This window comes from Lotus japonicus, chromosome 1 (assembly GCF_012489685.1).
Source record: "Lotus japonicus ecotype B-129 chromosome 1, LjGifu_v1.2".
In the NCBI taxonomy this organism is placed as follows: Eukaryota; Viridiplantae; Streptophyta; class Magnoliopsida; order Fabales; family Fabaceae; genus Lotus; species Lotus japonicus.
This window is the reverse complement of record NC_080041.1, coordinates 32,881,265-32,898,342: the sequence shown is the minus strand read 5'-3', so window position 1 is coordinate 32,898,342 and position 17,078 is coordinate 32,881,265. Positions and strand designations below refer to the sequence as shown.

The window sequence follows — 17,078 nt, the reverse complement described above, 5'->3', positions numbered from 1 at the left end:
ATTGATGTTGATGTTGATGTTGATGAACTGGTTCTGAATTCAAGTTTAATAGATCCAATTAACTTAATTAAAATTATCATAAGTTAATTATTGTAATTAATAAATATGTAATTTTATTTATTTTTTAAAAAACCGGCTAAACTTTCTATTGCATGTTAAAAGGTACATGTGTAACCTTACACAAGTTTTTAGTTGTGATGCTAAATTCCTCCGTCTAATTTGCTTTTTTCCAAAAAAAAAAAAAAAATTATCTTCCCAAAGATGTAGCAGCAGCCAGCATGGGACATATAATATTGGTATGGTGGAACAGAAGAAGCAAAAAGAAAACGCAAATAATGAGAAAGCAAGAGCAAGTGGGGGGAGGCGTTGGCTGATGAATCTCCTCATTTTTTAAACACCAAAATGGAATTCAACAATGACACAAAAGACAAGCATAAGAAGAAGAAGAAGGTCCCTTTTTCAATCTTGTACAAGCATGAAAAGGGAAGCCTCATCCTCATCCTCATCCTCATCCTCATCCTCATCCTCATGCTCCTCCCGCGCAGTTCTCTCAATACTCGCCACCATCATTCTCCTATTCCAACCAACTTGTCTCGCTAAGCACCACCAACCACCATGTCCACCATCTTCCTGCGGCAAAATCCACAACATATCTCACCCATTTCGTCTCACAACCGACCCACCCCACTGCGGAGACCAAAGGTACCAACTAGATTGCGAAAACAACAACACAACACTGTCGTTAACATTCTCCTTCGGAAAATTCTTAGTCCACAACATCGATTACAATAGATTCAAACTTCGATTAACTGATGCCAGCGCGGCGGAGAACAACGACTCCACCGCCTCCACCGCCGCCGCTAATTGCTCCTCCTACAACATCCCTCGCTATTTCCTATACGATCGCAGCTTCATCGAACGCAGTATCACCGAGCTCGTTGGCCCTGATGATTTCGGATCTGACCCGTTTATTCTAGACTCATCCTTCGATCGCATAGCGTATTTCAACTGTTCCGATCCAATCCAAGATTCCAGATACGTGAGTGTTGACCGCTGTGGGACTGGAAGAGGGTATGTGTATGCGGTTATGGAACCGTCGTTGTATGAGTACCGTGTGAGAGATATCAAGGTTGGGTGTACTCTTGTGGCGGCTACGTTGGGTAGTAGGAGCATTCAGGGGATTGGAAATGGGAATGGGAATGTTTCTTATGGTGAGATCCATGGGGTGATAATGGAAGGGTTTGAGGTGTCGTGGTTGCCTGTGGTTTGTGAAGATCGGTGTGGAAAAGGGACTAAATGTGAGGTTGTTGATGAATCAAGTGGAGAAGTTCAATGTGATAGGCACTATTGTCATTACGCATACAAGACAACCGATAAGTGTGGTAAGAATCACAACCCGCGGCAAAGATTGAGTTAAATCAGGTTAGTTTTAGGTAGGCCAATGCTATTTAAGATAAATGTGCTAAAATTTTCATATTTTGTTACTTATCTTAAATATTATTGGTATATTTAAAACTAGTGTCACTTAACTCAAACTTTGATGAATTCATTTAGGCAGCAATGATGCCTGTTCCTAAACATTTTACAATAGAATGTGTGTGAATTGTTTGTGTCTGAAAATCAGGTTTGATTCTGTCGTGAGCTAATACAATTGTTGTTTCGGGTCTTTCATTTCAGGCCTTCCGCTAAAGATCCTTGGTTATACTCGAGGTACGTATTACATTTATTTTTTGGTATTATGGAGGGCTAAGCCCAAAAACTATTTTTTTTTTTGTTACAAAACTACGGATTACTTTCCCTCAAGTTTTCCAATTTCTTTATCATTTATTCATGTAGAGGAGTAATATTTTTGACCAAAAAAAAAAAGGAGTAATATTTTGTTTGATATTTTAATAAGCATATTGTTTTTAGTTTTTACCGGAACATATCTTAGGAAGATTTATGTCATTTTACTTGCCAAATATTGTGAATTACATTAAATTTTTTCATTAATTATTGGATTGCATATTGAAATATGAATTAAACTACCAATATGGTTTAACATAACTGGTAAATAGTTGAGATTTTAAAGCATAATGTGATCTTCCGGCTTTAAGGGGACTAATCTCCTAACTGCTGGATGTAGGGACATTTTAGGGGAGAAAAAGAATTAAATTTGTACATAGCAATTGAAATTATAGAGACCAACACACTACATTTGTAAAATTATAGGACCAAAACTATGATTAAGTCATCTTTTATCTGATTGTAATTGGCGTTGTAGTAGTATGCATGTAATTAGATATATTTTCAATTAATAGTTATTTTACAAATAGTGAGATCTTAACTATAATTTGACAGAATAGGTCCATTTCTATTTCCATCTTTTAGTCCTTTTCATTTCATTCATGCTACTTTATCTTTGAAGTTATCTATATGTTATATGTATCATCTAATGGATTTAACTAATGAGTTATTTTTCCTTTTTCCTTTATCCCTTTTTGTTTCGCAGCTTATCTTAGAGGCATTGTCATTGGTAAGACTCTTGTATACAATTTCCGAAAATTTAATTTACATGTTATGATTATCATCATATTTATACTTTAACGAAGTTACCTAAAGTATATGCTATCTAACTCTTATGTTGAAATATCCCCTCAGGTTTTCGCAGCAGAATAACATTCAGCACAAAACAATTGGACAACCCCGTTGGACTGGAATACTTCGATGGAGGAATATACATAGGACGAACTGTTCTGCCATCGCTCTTGGCAGCTAGATATGCGCTTGGAGTTACAATTGTGCTGGTGCTATTCATCTATAGATGGCGCCGAAGACATTTATCAGTGTATGAAAACATTGAAAACTTTCTGCTAGACACAAATTTAAATCCCCTCAGGTACGAGTACAAAGAAATCAAGAAGATGACAGGAGGTTTCAGAGTAAAACTGGGCCAAGGAGGCTTTGGCTCAGTCTACAAAGGAAAGCTCAGAAGTGGCCCCGATGTCGCGGTGAAGATGCTGAGCAAATCTGATGGCGACGGACAAGACTTTATCAATGAAGTTGCAACAATTGGAAGAATACATCATGTGAACGTGGTGCGTCTAGTTGGTTATTGTGTTGAAGGGAAAAAGCGTGCTCTGATTTATGAATTCATGCCTAATGGGTCATTGGACAAATACATTTTCTCTAAAGAAGGAAGTGACCCTTTAAGTTATGATAAAATATACGAAATCTCCCTTGGAATCGCGCGTGGGATAGCGTATCTACATCAAGGTTGTGATATGCAAATTCTTCATTTTGACATCAAGCCTCATAATATCCTTCTAGATGACAACTTCATTCCGAAGGTTTCGGATTTTGGACTTGCAAAGCTATACTCTGCCAATGATAGCATTGTCCCTTTAACTGCAGCAAGGGGAACCTTGGGTTACATGGCTCCGGAGTTGTTCTATAAAAATATTGGAGGAGTATCTTATAAAGCAGATGTTTATAGCTTTGGCATGCTTTTGATGGAAATGGCAAGTAGGAGGAAAAATTCAAATCCACATGCAGAGCATTCTAGCCAAGTTTACTTCCCCTTTTGGGTCTATGATCAGTTTAAAGAAGTGAAAGATATTGAATTAGAGGATGCCTCTGAAGAGGAAATGATTCTAGCAAAAAGAATGTTCATGGTTTCACTTTGGTGTATTCAGTTCAAACCAAGTGATCGTCCTTCAATGAACAAGGTAGTCGAGATGCTTGAAGGGAAGGCCGAAACTCTTGAAATGCCTCCAAGACCTACGTTTTATCAAAATCAAACAGTGAATCCTGATGATGGGAATGGAATCAACTCGGACCAAACCTCATGGAGTGATTCAACTTCGTCTGATAGTTACAATCTTGGCGAATCATTCAATGGAGAGTAAAAAGCTTGACAAGCAAAGGAGGGCATTGATCTTGAACTTGGATTCATACTTCAGGGCCATTTTTTACTTTATGTTCTAGTAAAGAAGTGCGGCTCTGCGCCAATTCAACACGTTATTCTTTTCTTTCATTGTTTTCCTTTTTGTCACATTTTGTGCAAGTGTAATCATTTTGTTGTATTTTCAGGCTCAAATTTCAGTATTTGATAAATTGTCGAATCACACACATATGGAATGAGTAAAATTAACACAATCCATTTTGAAGATAAAAATATTTGTGGATCTAGCTTCTGCTTAATTGTCGAATCACACACATATATGGAATGAGTAAAATTACCACAACCGTCGAAGACAATGGCAGCGGCCTTTCTTCCTCTTTGTTCGACATTCGTTCTTCACTTCTACCTCTATGTTCTATGTGCAAATAGTGAAGCCTGAAGTGTGGTGAATTCCCGTGTTCTTCATTGAAATGATATTTTATGATTTATGCATGACATTTGTAAGAATTTTGGTTATTTATGCTATTTTATTTGGTTAAAATTTATTAAATCTTTCGATTTAGCGATTCACAACCCCTATCTGATTTAGATCTTGACTAATTTGGTTAGGAGGGAATGGGATTACCACAATTTCATGAACGGAATTAAACTTGTCCTATAATGGGATCAAAGAAAGAAAAAACACATAAAAATTACTTGGCCAATGTAGTATAAAAATGGCTGAGGTTATATTATCATTCATAATCTGTTGCCTCCAAAGTAAATTGATGCATGTAATGAGAGAGACCAACAACTCTTATTCATAAGCTAAAAGCATATGATTAAAGACACAACAAAGGAAACCAAACCACTACTCCCTGTGAAGCTGCCTTCCAAGCATATTAACATTCATTATAACTGGATCAGCAGAAGCAAAAGGATTGGATGGCAAACTTAAGTTTCCTCCATCTCCATCCAACATGTGAACCACAACTTGCATAGAAGGACGATCAACCGGGTGCCATTGAATGCAGGAGAGTCCCACAATTGCAAGCTTCTTAGCTATGTTAGCATACTTCTCCACCTCAATGTGTTCTCTCAAGTCACCACCTTGCTCTAACTGATTGTAAATCCATTCAGGAAAATAGCCCACACCAGTTCTCTTAGCACCATCATCAACATCAACATTAACATTAACATTCTGTCTTCCTCCCACCATCTCAAGCAACAACATCCCAAAACTATACACATCAGACTTGTATGACACATTCCCAAAGTTCCTAGAGAACACTTCTGGTGCTATGTAGCCTACAGTTCCTCTCGCCGCGGTCATGGAAACTGCGCTTTGGTCCTTGGAACAAAGCTTAGCCATTCCGAAATCAGATATCTTGGGAATAAAATGGTGGTCAAGTAACACATTATGAGGCTTGATATCAAAATGCAGGATCCTCTGGTCACACCCTTGGTGAAGATACTCAATCCCTTTAGCTATCCCCACTGCAATTTCTTGCAGCTTCTCCCAGCTCAGGAAATGGTTTTTGAAATCTGTGGTGGATATGAACTTCTGCAAAGAACCATTTGGTAAGTACTCGTAAACTAGAGCTCGTGTGTGTCCATCTGCGCAGAAACCAACCAAGCGAACCACGTTGACATGGTGGATTTGCCCCATTGTCACAACCTCATTGATGAACTCCGGTCCGTTACCGGTGGTGGAGCTCGCAAGAAGCTTAACCGCCACGAAAATCTCGCCGGATAATTTGCCTTTGTACACCATTCCATACGCTCCCTGCCCCAGCTCGTTCTTGAAATTGCTTGTGATCCTCTTGATGTCTGCATAGGAGTATCTCGTGGGTTTGAGTGCTCTGTAGTTTTCCAAGAAGTTCTCTATTCTTGCTTGGTTTTCTTTGTCTTTTTGGCTTGTGTAGCGGACACGATATAGCACAATCACCAGTAGCAAGATTAGAATAAATAATAGGATTGGTGCTGCACAAAATATAGGAAACAATTAATCATTGAACAACTAGAATTAATGATGATGATAAAATAAAGAGATCGAGACTAGGGAGAGAGTTCACCTAGAATCTCCACTTTTTTCCATGGACCTGCAAAGAACAAGGACTGGATCAGGTAACATTGTCATGGTTATAGAAAATCCATTAATTGAGGGTGAAAAGTTCTATTGACATGCTTGATTTAAGATTCTTATGAATTTGTAAAAGACAAATTATGGGTACACATCAAATTTTGGGTATGTATTAGAGATTTAGATTTTAAAAATTCAGGTTAGGCCTAATACTAGGCCAAAAAACCTATGCAGTATGAAATTTACAATAATGAACATCGAACGGATCTAGATCGGCATGTGTTACTATCTTAGAATTGAAGTTTACCTAATTTTACCCCAAAAGTTAGCTTAAATGGAAATAGATACAACTAGGAGTTCAAAATGGAAAATGAGTTTAAGAAAATACCTTTGGATTTGTGGAGAATCTTGTAACATTCATGATTTGTTTGATTATCACAGCTTTCATCCCAGCTTAAAATAAGATCATTCTGCTGGTGAAAAACATAACTTGGAACTGATGGTAGGTCGTACAACTTAGTGCAGTATGACAAAGTAACATCCTTGATTCGAAGTGAGGAGTTCAAGGCATAAACTTTGTATCCGGAACCAGAAAGGCATGAAATTGAAGAATAAGAATTCAAAGCTGTGTTCATGGATGAACAATTAAATAAGGTGTAGTTTGCATGGTAAAAGGGATTTTCAAGGAAGTGAAAAGGAGTTGCAGACATGTTGAGATGGGAGAGGAGTTTTGGAAGGCACAACCCATCTGGGACAGTGACATGAACTGTGTGGGACTTGTAATCGATTTTGTTGACAGCAAGTTTTACTGAAAGTGGCAATTCTAGCATGGTTTTGTGGTTCTCACTGCATGAAAGATCAAAACCAGTTTCACCGCACTTTTGTGGTTGTGTGCTTTGCAATCGGAAAGGGTACTGAATAGTGGGGGCATGAGAACTGCACCTTGTTTTTTCGCATCCAATATCAGCTGAAGCAAGCTTAGTGCAGAAGCTTAATGCCAAAAGGAAGCAAAAGAATGCCAGAACTGCTCCAGAACAATTACCCAACATTCTCAACTCAATCTTTTCTGTAATTGATATTGAATGCCAGCACTATGCTTTTTTTGAATGTCAACCACTGAACTTGGCAATTGTTAACCTTTTAGGGAATTGATTTTGAATCATAGGAAGATTGCAAGATTTATCAGAGATAAAGTAGCAGAATGAAACTATGTCATGGCTGGTGGGGTGGAAGTATAACTTGCAACTTACAGAGAAAACAAGAAATTATTTTCATTGGGACCTGAATGATAAAATTAGCTACTTTATTAAACCCCATATTAAATTTGAGTAATTTATTTTTAATAATAATTCGATCTCGGTCTACACTTCTTATACCAAAGATACGTGCCATTTTTTTAACTTTTTTTTGGGTTACATCTTGTTTTAAACTAATTAAGCATATTTTTTATAATTTCTAACATTAATGTATTATATACATATTAATTATATTTATCAATTTAATCAATTATTATTGAATTTTATTTTAGTGTATGTAGTCTTAAAATTGTGTAGAAATTTAGAAATACCAGTGTAATAATCTTGCAAGTTTTCATTAATCCAGACAATAGAATAAAACAATATTATCATAAAATTCATTTGCTGGGCAGTTAATCAGACAGCTAATACCTTATTAATTGTTAATAAGACATAGTTTTACCTAGAAAAGTCAAATAATAAAATAAAGCTCTGTCTATTGACATTAACAACTTCGTTGAGTTTGATGACTTTTTTGTTCTTCAATTTCATATCGTCAAAACGATATGTTAATTCATGGAAGCGTGTACTATCATTGGCAATTGGCCAATTTCAATGCCTGTGGGTATGGGCTCAATGTTTGAGATATATATATATATATGAAATTAAAAAAAAACGGTTGAATCAAAGGATTGCTTATGTGTTTGGGTTTTTACTATATTCCTTGAGAGCAATTCTTGTATAGTGGTAAATCATTTTCTTATGTCAGATATGAATTTCCATTAAAAGTACTTTAAAACATGGCTAAGATAAACACACATTTTTACATTCTACCAAAAGTGGTAAGATTTCCAAATCTTGTGGGTATGATACCAGACAAAAGGAATTCTAGAAATGCATTCACAAAACTTTTCATAAACTTACCAGCAGCAATCGCTCGTATTAAGAATAATATACAGTACACATTGCAGCATGTATCCCAATTAAGAAAGAAGTCATTTACTAAGCTGATTACATTAAAGATCATCAAATTTAAGATTTCAATGCAGCACTATTCAATGTTAGCTAAGCAGCTGACGGGTATACCTCCAGGAAACAGAGACACATTCGTTGAATTTCACATATATACAATTTAGTAATCACAAAAGCAAAATTTAATCAAAGTCAACACAAAGGGGCACAATTATATAAATTAAAGAAACAAAATTGAATGTGAAGTTGCAGAGCGTGCCTGCTTATGTTACCAACTTGATGTATAAATTATGAACACTTTGAAATTAAGAGGTATTTAGGCCAATCAAACCAAAGTTCCACTTTTATACAAGAAATGAACAGCTCTTCATTCCATCTGTTTGATCAAAAAACTTATAAATCCTTGCGTGCAGCATATTCACAGAGTATTGGCATTAATCTATGGAAAATGATGGTCAACACTCAACAATATGCTCAGGAATATGCTTCTTCTGTATCAACATTCTGTCTATTTCACATTTTTGCAAATCACATGAAACAAATTCAAGATTGCAATGCAAATGTCATAGATATAGATGCGAAAAACAAACGTGCTACTTGCCTTATCACCATTAGGAACGCAGAGAGTAGGATCATAAGTAATTTTAAGACCACCAAATCTTTGATACCAGTACTTAGGATTGGTTCACTGAAACTAAATACTTCAGCTTAGTGGATTTTTCTGAGTCTCTATTTTCCCATGTCTTGGAGAAGGTTTCTCCTTAATGTAACCCTTCTTGTGGTCCTTGTATACCCACTTCCTTGCCTAACAGAGAGAAATCACCAATGTCCCCTTTCATCTTGTGGCAATATACAAAATATCAGTTACCCTTTTCGGCTACAAGCTGATCCTCAAAACTGTGGAGACCCCAGATATGAACTTGTATGTGAGAACAATCAAACAGTGCTAAATTTATACAATGGAAAATATTCTGTTCAGACCATCAACTACAATAATTCCACAATAAGGGTCACAGATTTGGGTATCAGAAAAGACAATTGCTCTTCCATTCCTCTCTACACTTTAACGCATGACAACTTCAGCTCTGGACAACCTTTTAGCTTGTTGGGTGGCAGTAACTTGGATGTCATAGCATTTATGAGCTGTGAAGTCCCAATTATATCCCCTCTCTACATTGATATTGCAGCTTGTACCAAAAGCTCCAGCTCCTCTATTTCTTCTTTCACTCCAAATAAGTACAACTTTGCTGTACATGGGGATTTGAAGATCTCTGAGTTGGAGGCGTCATGCAGCGTACTTGTTATGGTTATGACTTCAAATTTCAGCAGAGATGACCTGAACCTTTCATATTCAAATCTCCACCAGAACCTGGTTGATGGGCTACAGCTTTCTTGGGGAAATATAACCTGCCATGAGTGCGAAGAACGGGGCTATGGTAAGTTAAACTATAACAATGAGGTCATTGGTTGTGCTAGAAGTTGTACGCATTAAAATATGTATATATCAGCATCTCTTCTGTTCACTTTACTGGCATTTTTCTTTTGGGAGTTCCTTATATGGATAAAATCCCATTTCAAAACCTTCAATTTCGCCCATTCTTTCAGACTTATACCATATTTGGGTTAGCTTTTTTTTTCAAAATCAATTCAATCACCCAGAAGCTTCTCCCCATAATTGATTTTGTCTTTAGAATCAGTGCTGTTAATCGCAGATCGCGGGAAGCCAAAAATCCGCTATGTCAATCCCTCAAAGCAGAAAATAGTGGTGATCCCTCAGCGCTACGCTATAGCGCTATAGAGCCACTATATCGGCTATTTGACAACACTGGAATCAGTTGTAGAAGGATGTCCAAACATGCTACTATAATAAAAGTTGATTAAATTTGTGTCTTATTTTCTTTGCAAGGCATATGATGAGATAGTTTATGTAAATATAATTATCATGATTGTAATATAGTTTTGCAGATGAACATGTATTCAATGTATGAATTAGCAATGATTTAAAAACTTCTCTTTGATGTCTCCCATCCAGTAAAAGTACTTCATCAAGCAGAATCTTTCAGATTGGTTTTGTATAATTACAACGTATAGTAACAGAATGCTATCAGAACTGTATGCAGAAAATTCTTTTTTCCATTCACAGTTTCATGAAATATTTTTCTCAAAGCTCTTTTTTACTTCTACATATGATATATTGATATCTCATCTAGGGGCTTAAATGTTTGTACTGTATTGTACACATGTTTTATTTCTTTTCGTACCAGCAAAACACATGTTTATTGTTTTTGGTATACTTATATATTTTTATTTTACAGGTCTTCACAAATTTGGCGTTATCATTGGTATGTTGCTTAAGTACTATATATGTTGTTTTGTATCTAAATTGTACAGCTCAAATTCATGGTTAATAGCCATTGAAATAAAAAGAGAAACAACTCAGAATGAAATTTTAATTTGTAGCGGAGTTCTTAAACATTTATTTCTGGTTTTTCAAAACAGGAGTTATCGTTCTCATAAGAATCACAGGTGGAGTACTATTTATCTTTATGTACACGGTATATAAGTGGCAAAGGAGGCATTTATCTGCGTACGACTCAGTTGAAGAGTTCCTCAAAACTCACAACAATCTCATGCCAATTAGGTACTCCTACTCCGAGATTAAAAAGATCACTAAAGGGTTCAAGGATAAACTTGGTGAGGGAGGCTATGGCTCTGTTTACAAAGGAACACTTCGCAACGGACATCTCGTAGCAATCAAGATGCTAGGTGGAAAGTCCAGAGCAAATGGTCAAGAATTCATCAATGAAGTTGCCACTATTGGAACAATTCACCATGTGAACGTGGTGCACCTCATTGGCTTCTGCGTTGAGAAATCAAAAAGAGCTCTTGTCTATGAATTCATGCCCAATGGTTCCCTTGACAAGCACATTTTTTCACGAGAAGCAACAATCGCCTTGAGCTGGGAGAAAATGTTTGACATCGCTCTTGGTGTGGCTCGCGGTATTGAATATCTACATCGAGGGTGTGACATGAGGATCTTGCACTTCGACATTAAGCCTCATAATATTCTTCTTGATGAGAACTTCACTCCAAAAGTTTCGGATTTTGGGCTGGCAAAGCTCTACCCAACTGATAACAGCATTGTGACCCTCACAGCTGCAAGAGGAACCATGGGGTACATGGCACCTGAGTTGTTCTACAAGAACATTGGAGGCGTTTCATACAAGGCAGATGTTTATAGCTTTGGAATGTTGTTGATGGAAATGGCGAGCAGGAGAAAGAACATGAACGAGCGCGTGGATCGTCCAAGCCAGGTTTATTTTCCTTCTTGGGTTTACCAGCAATTCAGTGAAGGGAAGGAAATAGAAATGGGGATAAATGCTGTAGAGGAGGACAGGACAATTCTGAAGAAGATGATATTAGTTGCTTTGTGGTGCATACAGATGAAGCCTAGTGATCGACCTTCAATGAACAGAGTGGTTGAGTTGCTTGAAGGAGATGTTGAGTTGCTTGAAATGCCTCCCAAGCCATTTCAAACTCCAAAGGGAATGTCAGTACAAGGAGGCATTGGAAATTTCAGAAATCTACCTTGGTTGCCACCACCTGGGGACTCTTCAAACTCACTAACCATAGTTATAAATCAACGTTAAGATATTTAGTACTAAATTTATTGTAATATTATTCTTCTCTGTTTGGTTTATGATTAAGCACTAGTAACTAAATTTGTACCAGAGAATTATTGATCAAGAGGGGGTTTAAATGTGTTTTTCTTTCTCAGATGGTGACTGATTTCTCATATTTTTCATCAATTGTGCAACGCTTTAAATTCAAATTTATCATCTAAATCAATTTCTCTTTTTGTGTAGAATTGAGGAAGAAAGAAAATTAAAAAAAAAAAAAGGAGCAAAAATGACTGAATATTTTTTACTAATGTCGAGCTGTTGTGTTTTGTACTTTACAACACTATATGAATGTTTCTATATTCACAATCAGGTAACAGAAAGGAAGCAAAAACGGGAACAAGTTTGGAGAGGAATGACTCCATTCATTCAAAACACAAATTAGGCAGCCTAAACAAATTTTAGTTGATGCTTGCAACTTCTAAAACAACGCCTTCTTGAAATCGAAAACTCCTTAGATAGAACCCTTGGACAATCTTGTGGTTGTAACTTACGGTTCATTGTAATACAATACCTTAACTTCTAAAACTCCTAAGATAAAAATCCTTAGACAATCTTTCGATAGTTATAAAAACTGCAAAAACAGAATTAGAGGCTAATAAAAACCCAAAAACAGCTCTTTGGTAGTGCCAAAATCTCCTTAACACTGTTTGGTGGAACTAATAAAAACCCAAAAACAGCTCACAAGAAGCTCATTGATAGGGTATTTATTTTAGAGATTTTGCTTCAGAAGGGTCTAGTTTGATGGTTCACAAGAAGCTCATGAAAAGGGTCTAGTTTGAGGAGGAAGTGGCATAGAACTATAATAGTAGTGAAAGTGATAAAGAGGAAGATTTGGATTGAGAAGATGATTGATGATTCCTATTTAGGGAAGTTTTATTTGAACTTACATGTTTTTAGGCTTTTTAGTTTAACGATTAGAGGCTTAAATTTCTTGATTGCCTTGACTTTTGTTGGTACTCGTATGTTTTGTTTAAGACACCAATGGCTTTTGTTGTTAATTATGAGCGCCAGGAATTGTGAGTATTCTCTTATCCTTTTTTAGTATTCATATACCTATACAATCATATTATATAGTGTTCCAACTTCCAAATCCCTTCAACGTGCCCGAATAGAGCGAACCATTTCCTTTGTATAAATAACTCGTCCCACAAGAGGCCGAAGCACTACTGTGCCATCTAACAAAGAAAACGGTACTAAATTCCAACGAGTCTAGCCTAAGTTATGCATCAAAGACTGACAGCCTCCAGAAACCACACAGCATGCAAATTAAGCCAAATAGAGTCTGACTTCTAACCAAAACTGGTACTGATATAAAATCTGAAACTTATACCATTTTTAAGATTAGTGTGTTATCTATCCAATGACACAAATGGCATCCAATTCCAGAAAGTATAACAAGAGATACAGCCAGCCAGAATTGTAAGCATACATTTTATGCAGAAAAATCAGAACAAGGTTTCCAAAATATGAAATGTCAAGGATTAAAACATATACAAGCAGAATACGCGCAACGAAAATCCATCCAAATTTTAGGCATTCCACCAAACAGTTGGTATGCAGCAAGAGACACATTGTTATTTAGAACATATCAAGATTCAAAAAACAAATACAACTTCACTGGATGTGAATTTAGAACTCAGTTAACAATTAGGATCCAATCATCACTAATGCTCGAAATTTCAAAAAAAAAATATTAGCGATAGATGAAGCTCTCAAATTAATTACCTGAAATGGATTTTGCAAAAACCTCCATTTTCAGCTGTAACCTCCTCCCGCACAATCAAAGCCGTAACCAAACCAGAATCTCAACCTTCAAACAGAATCTTCACGTCGCGCAGCCACCCTCGCACGGCGCCACAGCCTGAACTGCGGCCTTCACCTCGAGGCGTCGGCCTTCCGCGCCGGCGCCTTCGCCGCTGCTCCTCCCTCATGTTTTCTCTTTGCCACTCTATCTCTTTTCTTCTTGTGTGCGGTGCCATTTCCGTATACGTGTGCGCGCGCTATATTAGCTTAAGTTTAAAATTGAATTAATTATGTTTCTTGTCCCTAGAAAATAAGTCAGTTCTAATTTTAGTCCCTCGGCATAAAATTGCAAACTAAGGGTGGCAAAAGTACCAAGACTTACAGGTAAATACCCGCACGGGTAGGAGTGTAAGTGGGTATGGTCCAATCTGCAAACTCGATTAAACCAATCCGATCCGATGATGGGTTTGATTGGATCATTGATTCGGTTCGGATTCTTTTCACTGCATTCGATTACCATCGGTTCAGGTATTGGATTCGGGGATTGAGAAAAAAAATGAATCCAAACCAACTCAATGGTATTGAGATATTTCTTTTACTTGAGCCCAAAGACTTCAGCCCATTACATAATTTACATTTGAAAAAATATGGAGACATGTTCACTATTTTTTTATTGTGCAATTTATCTTTCGATGTAACAAAAACACATTTTGCTGCCTATTTTGTTTTAAAAAAAACTTAGAGAATACCAATACTCTAAGGCCTAAGTTAATTTTTTATGTTAAGACTTACATTATGTTGCCTATTTATATTTGTATTGAAGATGTTAGTTTTAATCTGTTTATGTTGGATCATATGATTATGTATTATGGAATGTTGTTCTTTTAGATATGTTGGATTATATGGAGTTTTCATATTTTTTTAATAAATTTTTACATTTTTTGAATAAATTTTGCACAAACTTTAAAATAATTTTTTTATTCCAAATCTGACTATCTGAACCGAACCAATCCAATTGATATTAAGTTGGTTTGGTTCGGTTCCAGAATAAAAAATCAAGAAATTTGAACCAACTTAAAACGAACATGTTTGATTGGTTCGGACATCTAAACCCTCTAAATACGAACTAATTCAATCCGATTACACCCTAAACACGATTAATAGGACCCGCGAGTCCAAGTATCCATGGATAGATGAAACAAGTATTTTAACTATCCATTTATAAACGGGGGCGCGACGGATACCCATTCATTAGCTTTAGACGAGAATTGGCTAGAAGATATTGTCTTCGACTTCAAAATTAGCTTCAGATCGCTCTTTTTCTGCTATTAACTGAGATGGGGGGTATTATATTATTTGATTGGTTTTGATCCTTGATAAGGTGTTCGATGTTAACTGGTTCCATCTTGATACCACTTGCCCTCTGCCATTTTTTCTTGCAAGATAGACTTGTTTGAGACTTGTTCCGGTATGGAACCGCAGACTAAGGCTAACCAATATCGAGAGCAAGCGAGAGTAAACAAAGCGAGTAAAAATGCGTGAAATGATAGGATCCTCCGCTTGGGCGGTCCTCTTTTATTTATAGCTTGGGTTTTGATCCGGTTGGATCATGGGTTACCCGGCCCATTTGATACATGATTTGTTCAGCCCAATTATTAAATACATCGATCCGCCCTATACCAGACCACAAGCCCTCAAGACACTAAGGCTTAGTGTAAGGCGAAAGTGTCTTTAATAAGCCCTCAACCATTGAAGCCCTCATGGTGCAATTGAAATGGGCGTATAAACCATTACATATGTTCATTTGAATAAAAGTAAATAATATAATAATAACCACGTCAAACCAGCTCTTTCCTCTTCTTCTTTTCTTGCGTGTTCAACCTAACCTGTCAAATCTCTGAGTCTATTACCTGCTACGCCCTCACTGTGGTAAGAATCATCATTGCTTTTCCTGCTACAATTACATCAACAGATATCTACAAATATTTTGGAACTTGAGCCGCAGCATTACCGCGTCTTTAAATACCACTGACATAATTACCATCATGAAAATAAATACGATTAAAGGCACATAAAATAAATTCAAACACAAAAGGTTGTATCGTTCCAGTGACTCATAAAACGTCATGACTGCCGGACTAAGATGACCCTTCCACTTGACTTTACAATGAATCACATCCGTTTAAATTCAAATCCCTGATCGACGTGTCCTCTTTTACTTCAATGATCAAACCTGACTCTTGAATATCCATATGTGAGCACGCGTCCACTCATCTGTAATTAATGTACCTTTTCATCTCACCCTTTCACCCCTCCTTCCTTCTCTATATAAAGCCTCCTTTTCTACCCCTCTCATCACTTACCTGCAATTCCTTACTACCCATATTCTTTTCAAAAACGAAAAACCCACACCCTGCTTCTTCTCCGCCAAACTCGCTTTCCTATTTCTTGCATTCACTCATCGACCATCCCAGCAGTCTTTGAAGTTCCAAACTTTCTCTCAGGTAACAATCTCCTTCTCTTTTCTTCTTTATTTCATACTTTCACATGAACTTGCGCATAAAAGTTTCTATTTTTAATATCCATGACTCACTCTCTACCCAGAAACACTGCATAAACCTTGCATTGTAAACTAAAAACTTTTACTCTATTCCATCTTCATCTTACTTCTAAACCTTTCACTTTCAGGACACTTTGAAAATGGTTTCTAAACGCACCCGTAAAGAGGCTTCTACTCCTAATGTCCCACCTATCGCTGATTCCCTATGGGTAGCTAGTAAAATCAAAAAACAATTCTCTAAATATTGTACTCCAAAAGCTATTATAGATTTAGTCACTAAATACAACTTTAGGAAAGATGGCCTAGATGCACATTTGGACATAATTCCCTGCGCCCCTGATGAGCCGTGTTGTTTCGGGGGGCCAGATAGTCAGGGGCGAAACTTCACATATCTCTTTGAAAACTTTTGAGGCTGGAAACGAACCTGGTTTTTGAGGCTGACCGTGAGAAAATGAGGAAGATGGGTTTAAAAGAGGCCTGTCAAGCTATGATGACCAAAGGTTTAGAGATTGCTGCAGTCGCCAAGATGATTGACTTAGAGTCTAACGGCTTCGATGGCCTCGCCAATGCCAAACTTGTTGAAGAAAAAGAAAAAGAAATTGGAAAGTTGAAAGCAACGTTGAAGTTGTTAGATAAATCCAACAAAGCCATTGAGAAAAAAGCTGCTGATTTGGCTGTAGAAATTGAGAATGCGAAGAAGACTGCTGAATATCACAAAGCTTCTGTTCAAACATTGACTGAAGAAAATGACAAGATGAAAGCTGATCTCGCCCAGATTACTACTGTTCACAACCAAACTCTGGACGAGAATTCTAAGATGAAAACAGAAATTGCTGAATTACAATGTTCTGTTTTGGATCAATTTGAGGCTGGCTTCGCCAAAGCACTAAGCCAAATCTCCTTTCTCAATCCTGACCTGGCAATTAACTTGGAGGGGTCA

General features: G+C 36.9%; 2 protein-coding genes across 2 annotated transcripts; one reads left to right on the top strand and one right to left on the bottom strand.

Annotated features, from left to right (window-relative positions):
• Positions 1-322: 322 nt before the first annotated feature.
• On the top strand, positions 323-11,929 carry LOC130733268 (uncharacterized). The gene is made up of 9 exons (XM_057585400.1): positions 323-1,382; positions 1,678-1,710; positions 2,492-2,515; positions 2,641-3,883; positions 5,376-5,443; positions 8,566-8,822; positions 8,865-9,588; positions 10,468-10,494; positions 10,652-11,929. Exons 1-9 carry the CDS (start codon positions 416-418, stop codon positions 11,800-11,802), a joined length of 4,494 nt encoding a protein of 1,497 aa, XP_057441383.1. The 5' UTR covers positions 323-415; the 3' UTR covers positions 11,803-11,929.
• Positions 4,559-7,238, bottom strand: LOC130734449 (rust resistance kinase Lr10-like). The gene is made up of 3 exons (XM_057586881.1): positions 6,334-7,238; positions 5,938-5,964; positions 4,559-5,845 (listed from the first exon to the last, which is right to left on the bottom strand). The coding sequence occupies exons 1-3, from the start codon at positions 6,992-6,994 to the stop codon at positions 4,734-4,736; spliced, it is 1,800 nt and encodes a 599-aa protein (XP_057442864.1). The 5' UTR covers positions 6,995-7,238; the 3' UTR covers positions 4,559-4,733.
• Positions 11,930-17,078: the final 5,149 nt, after the last annotated feature.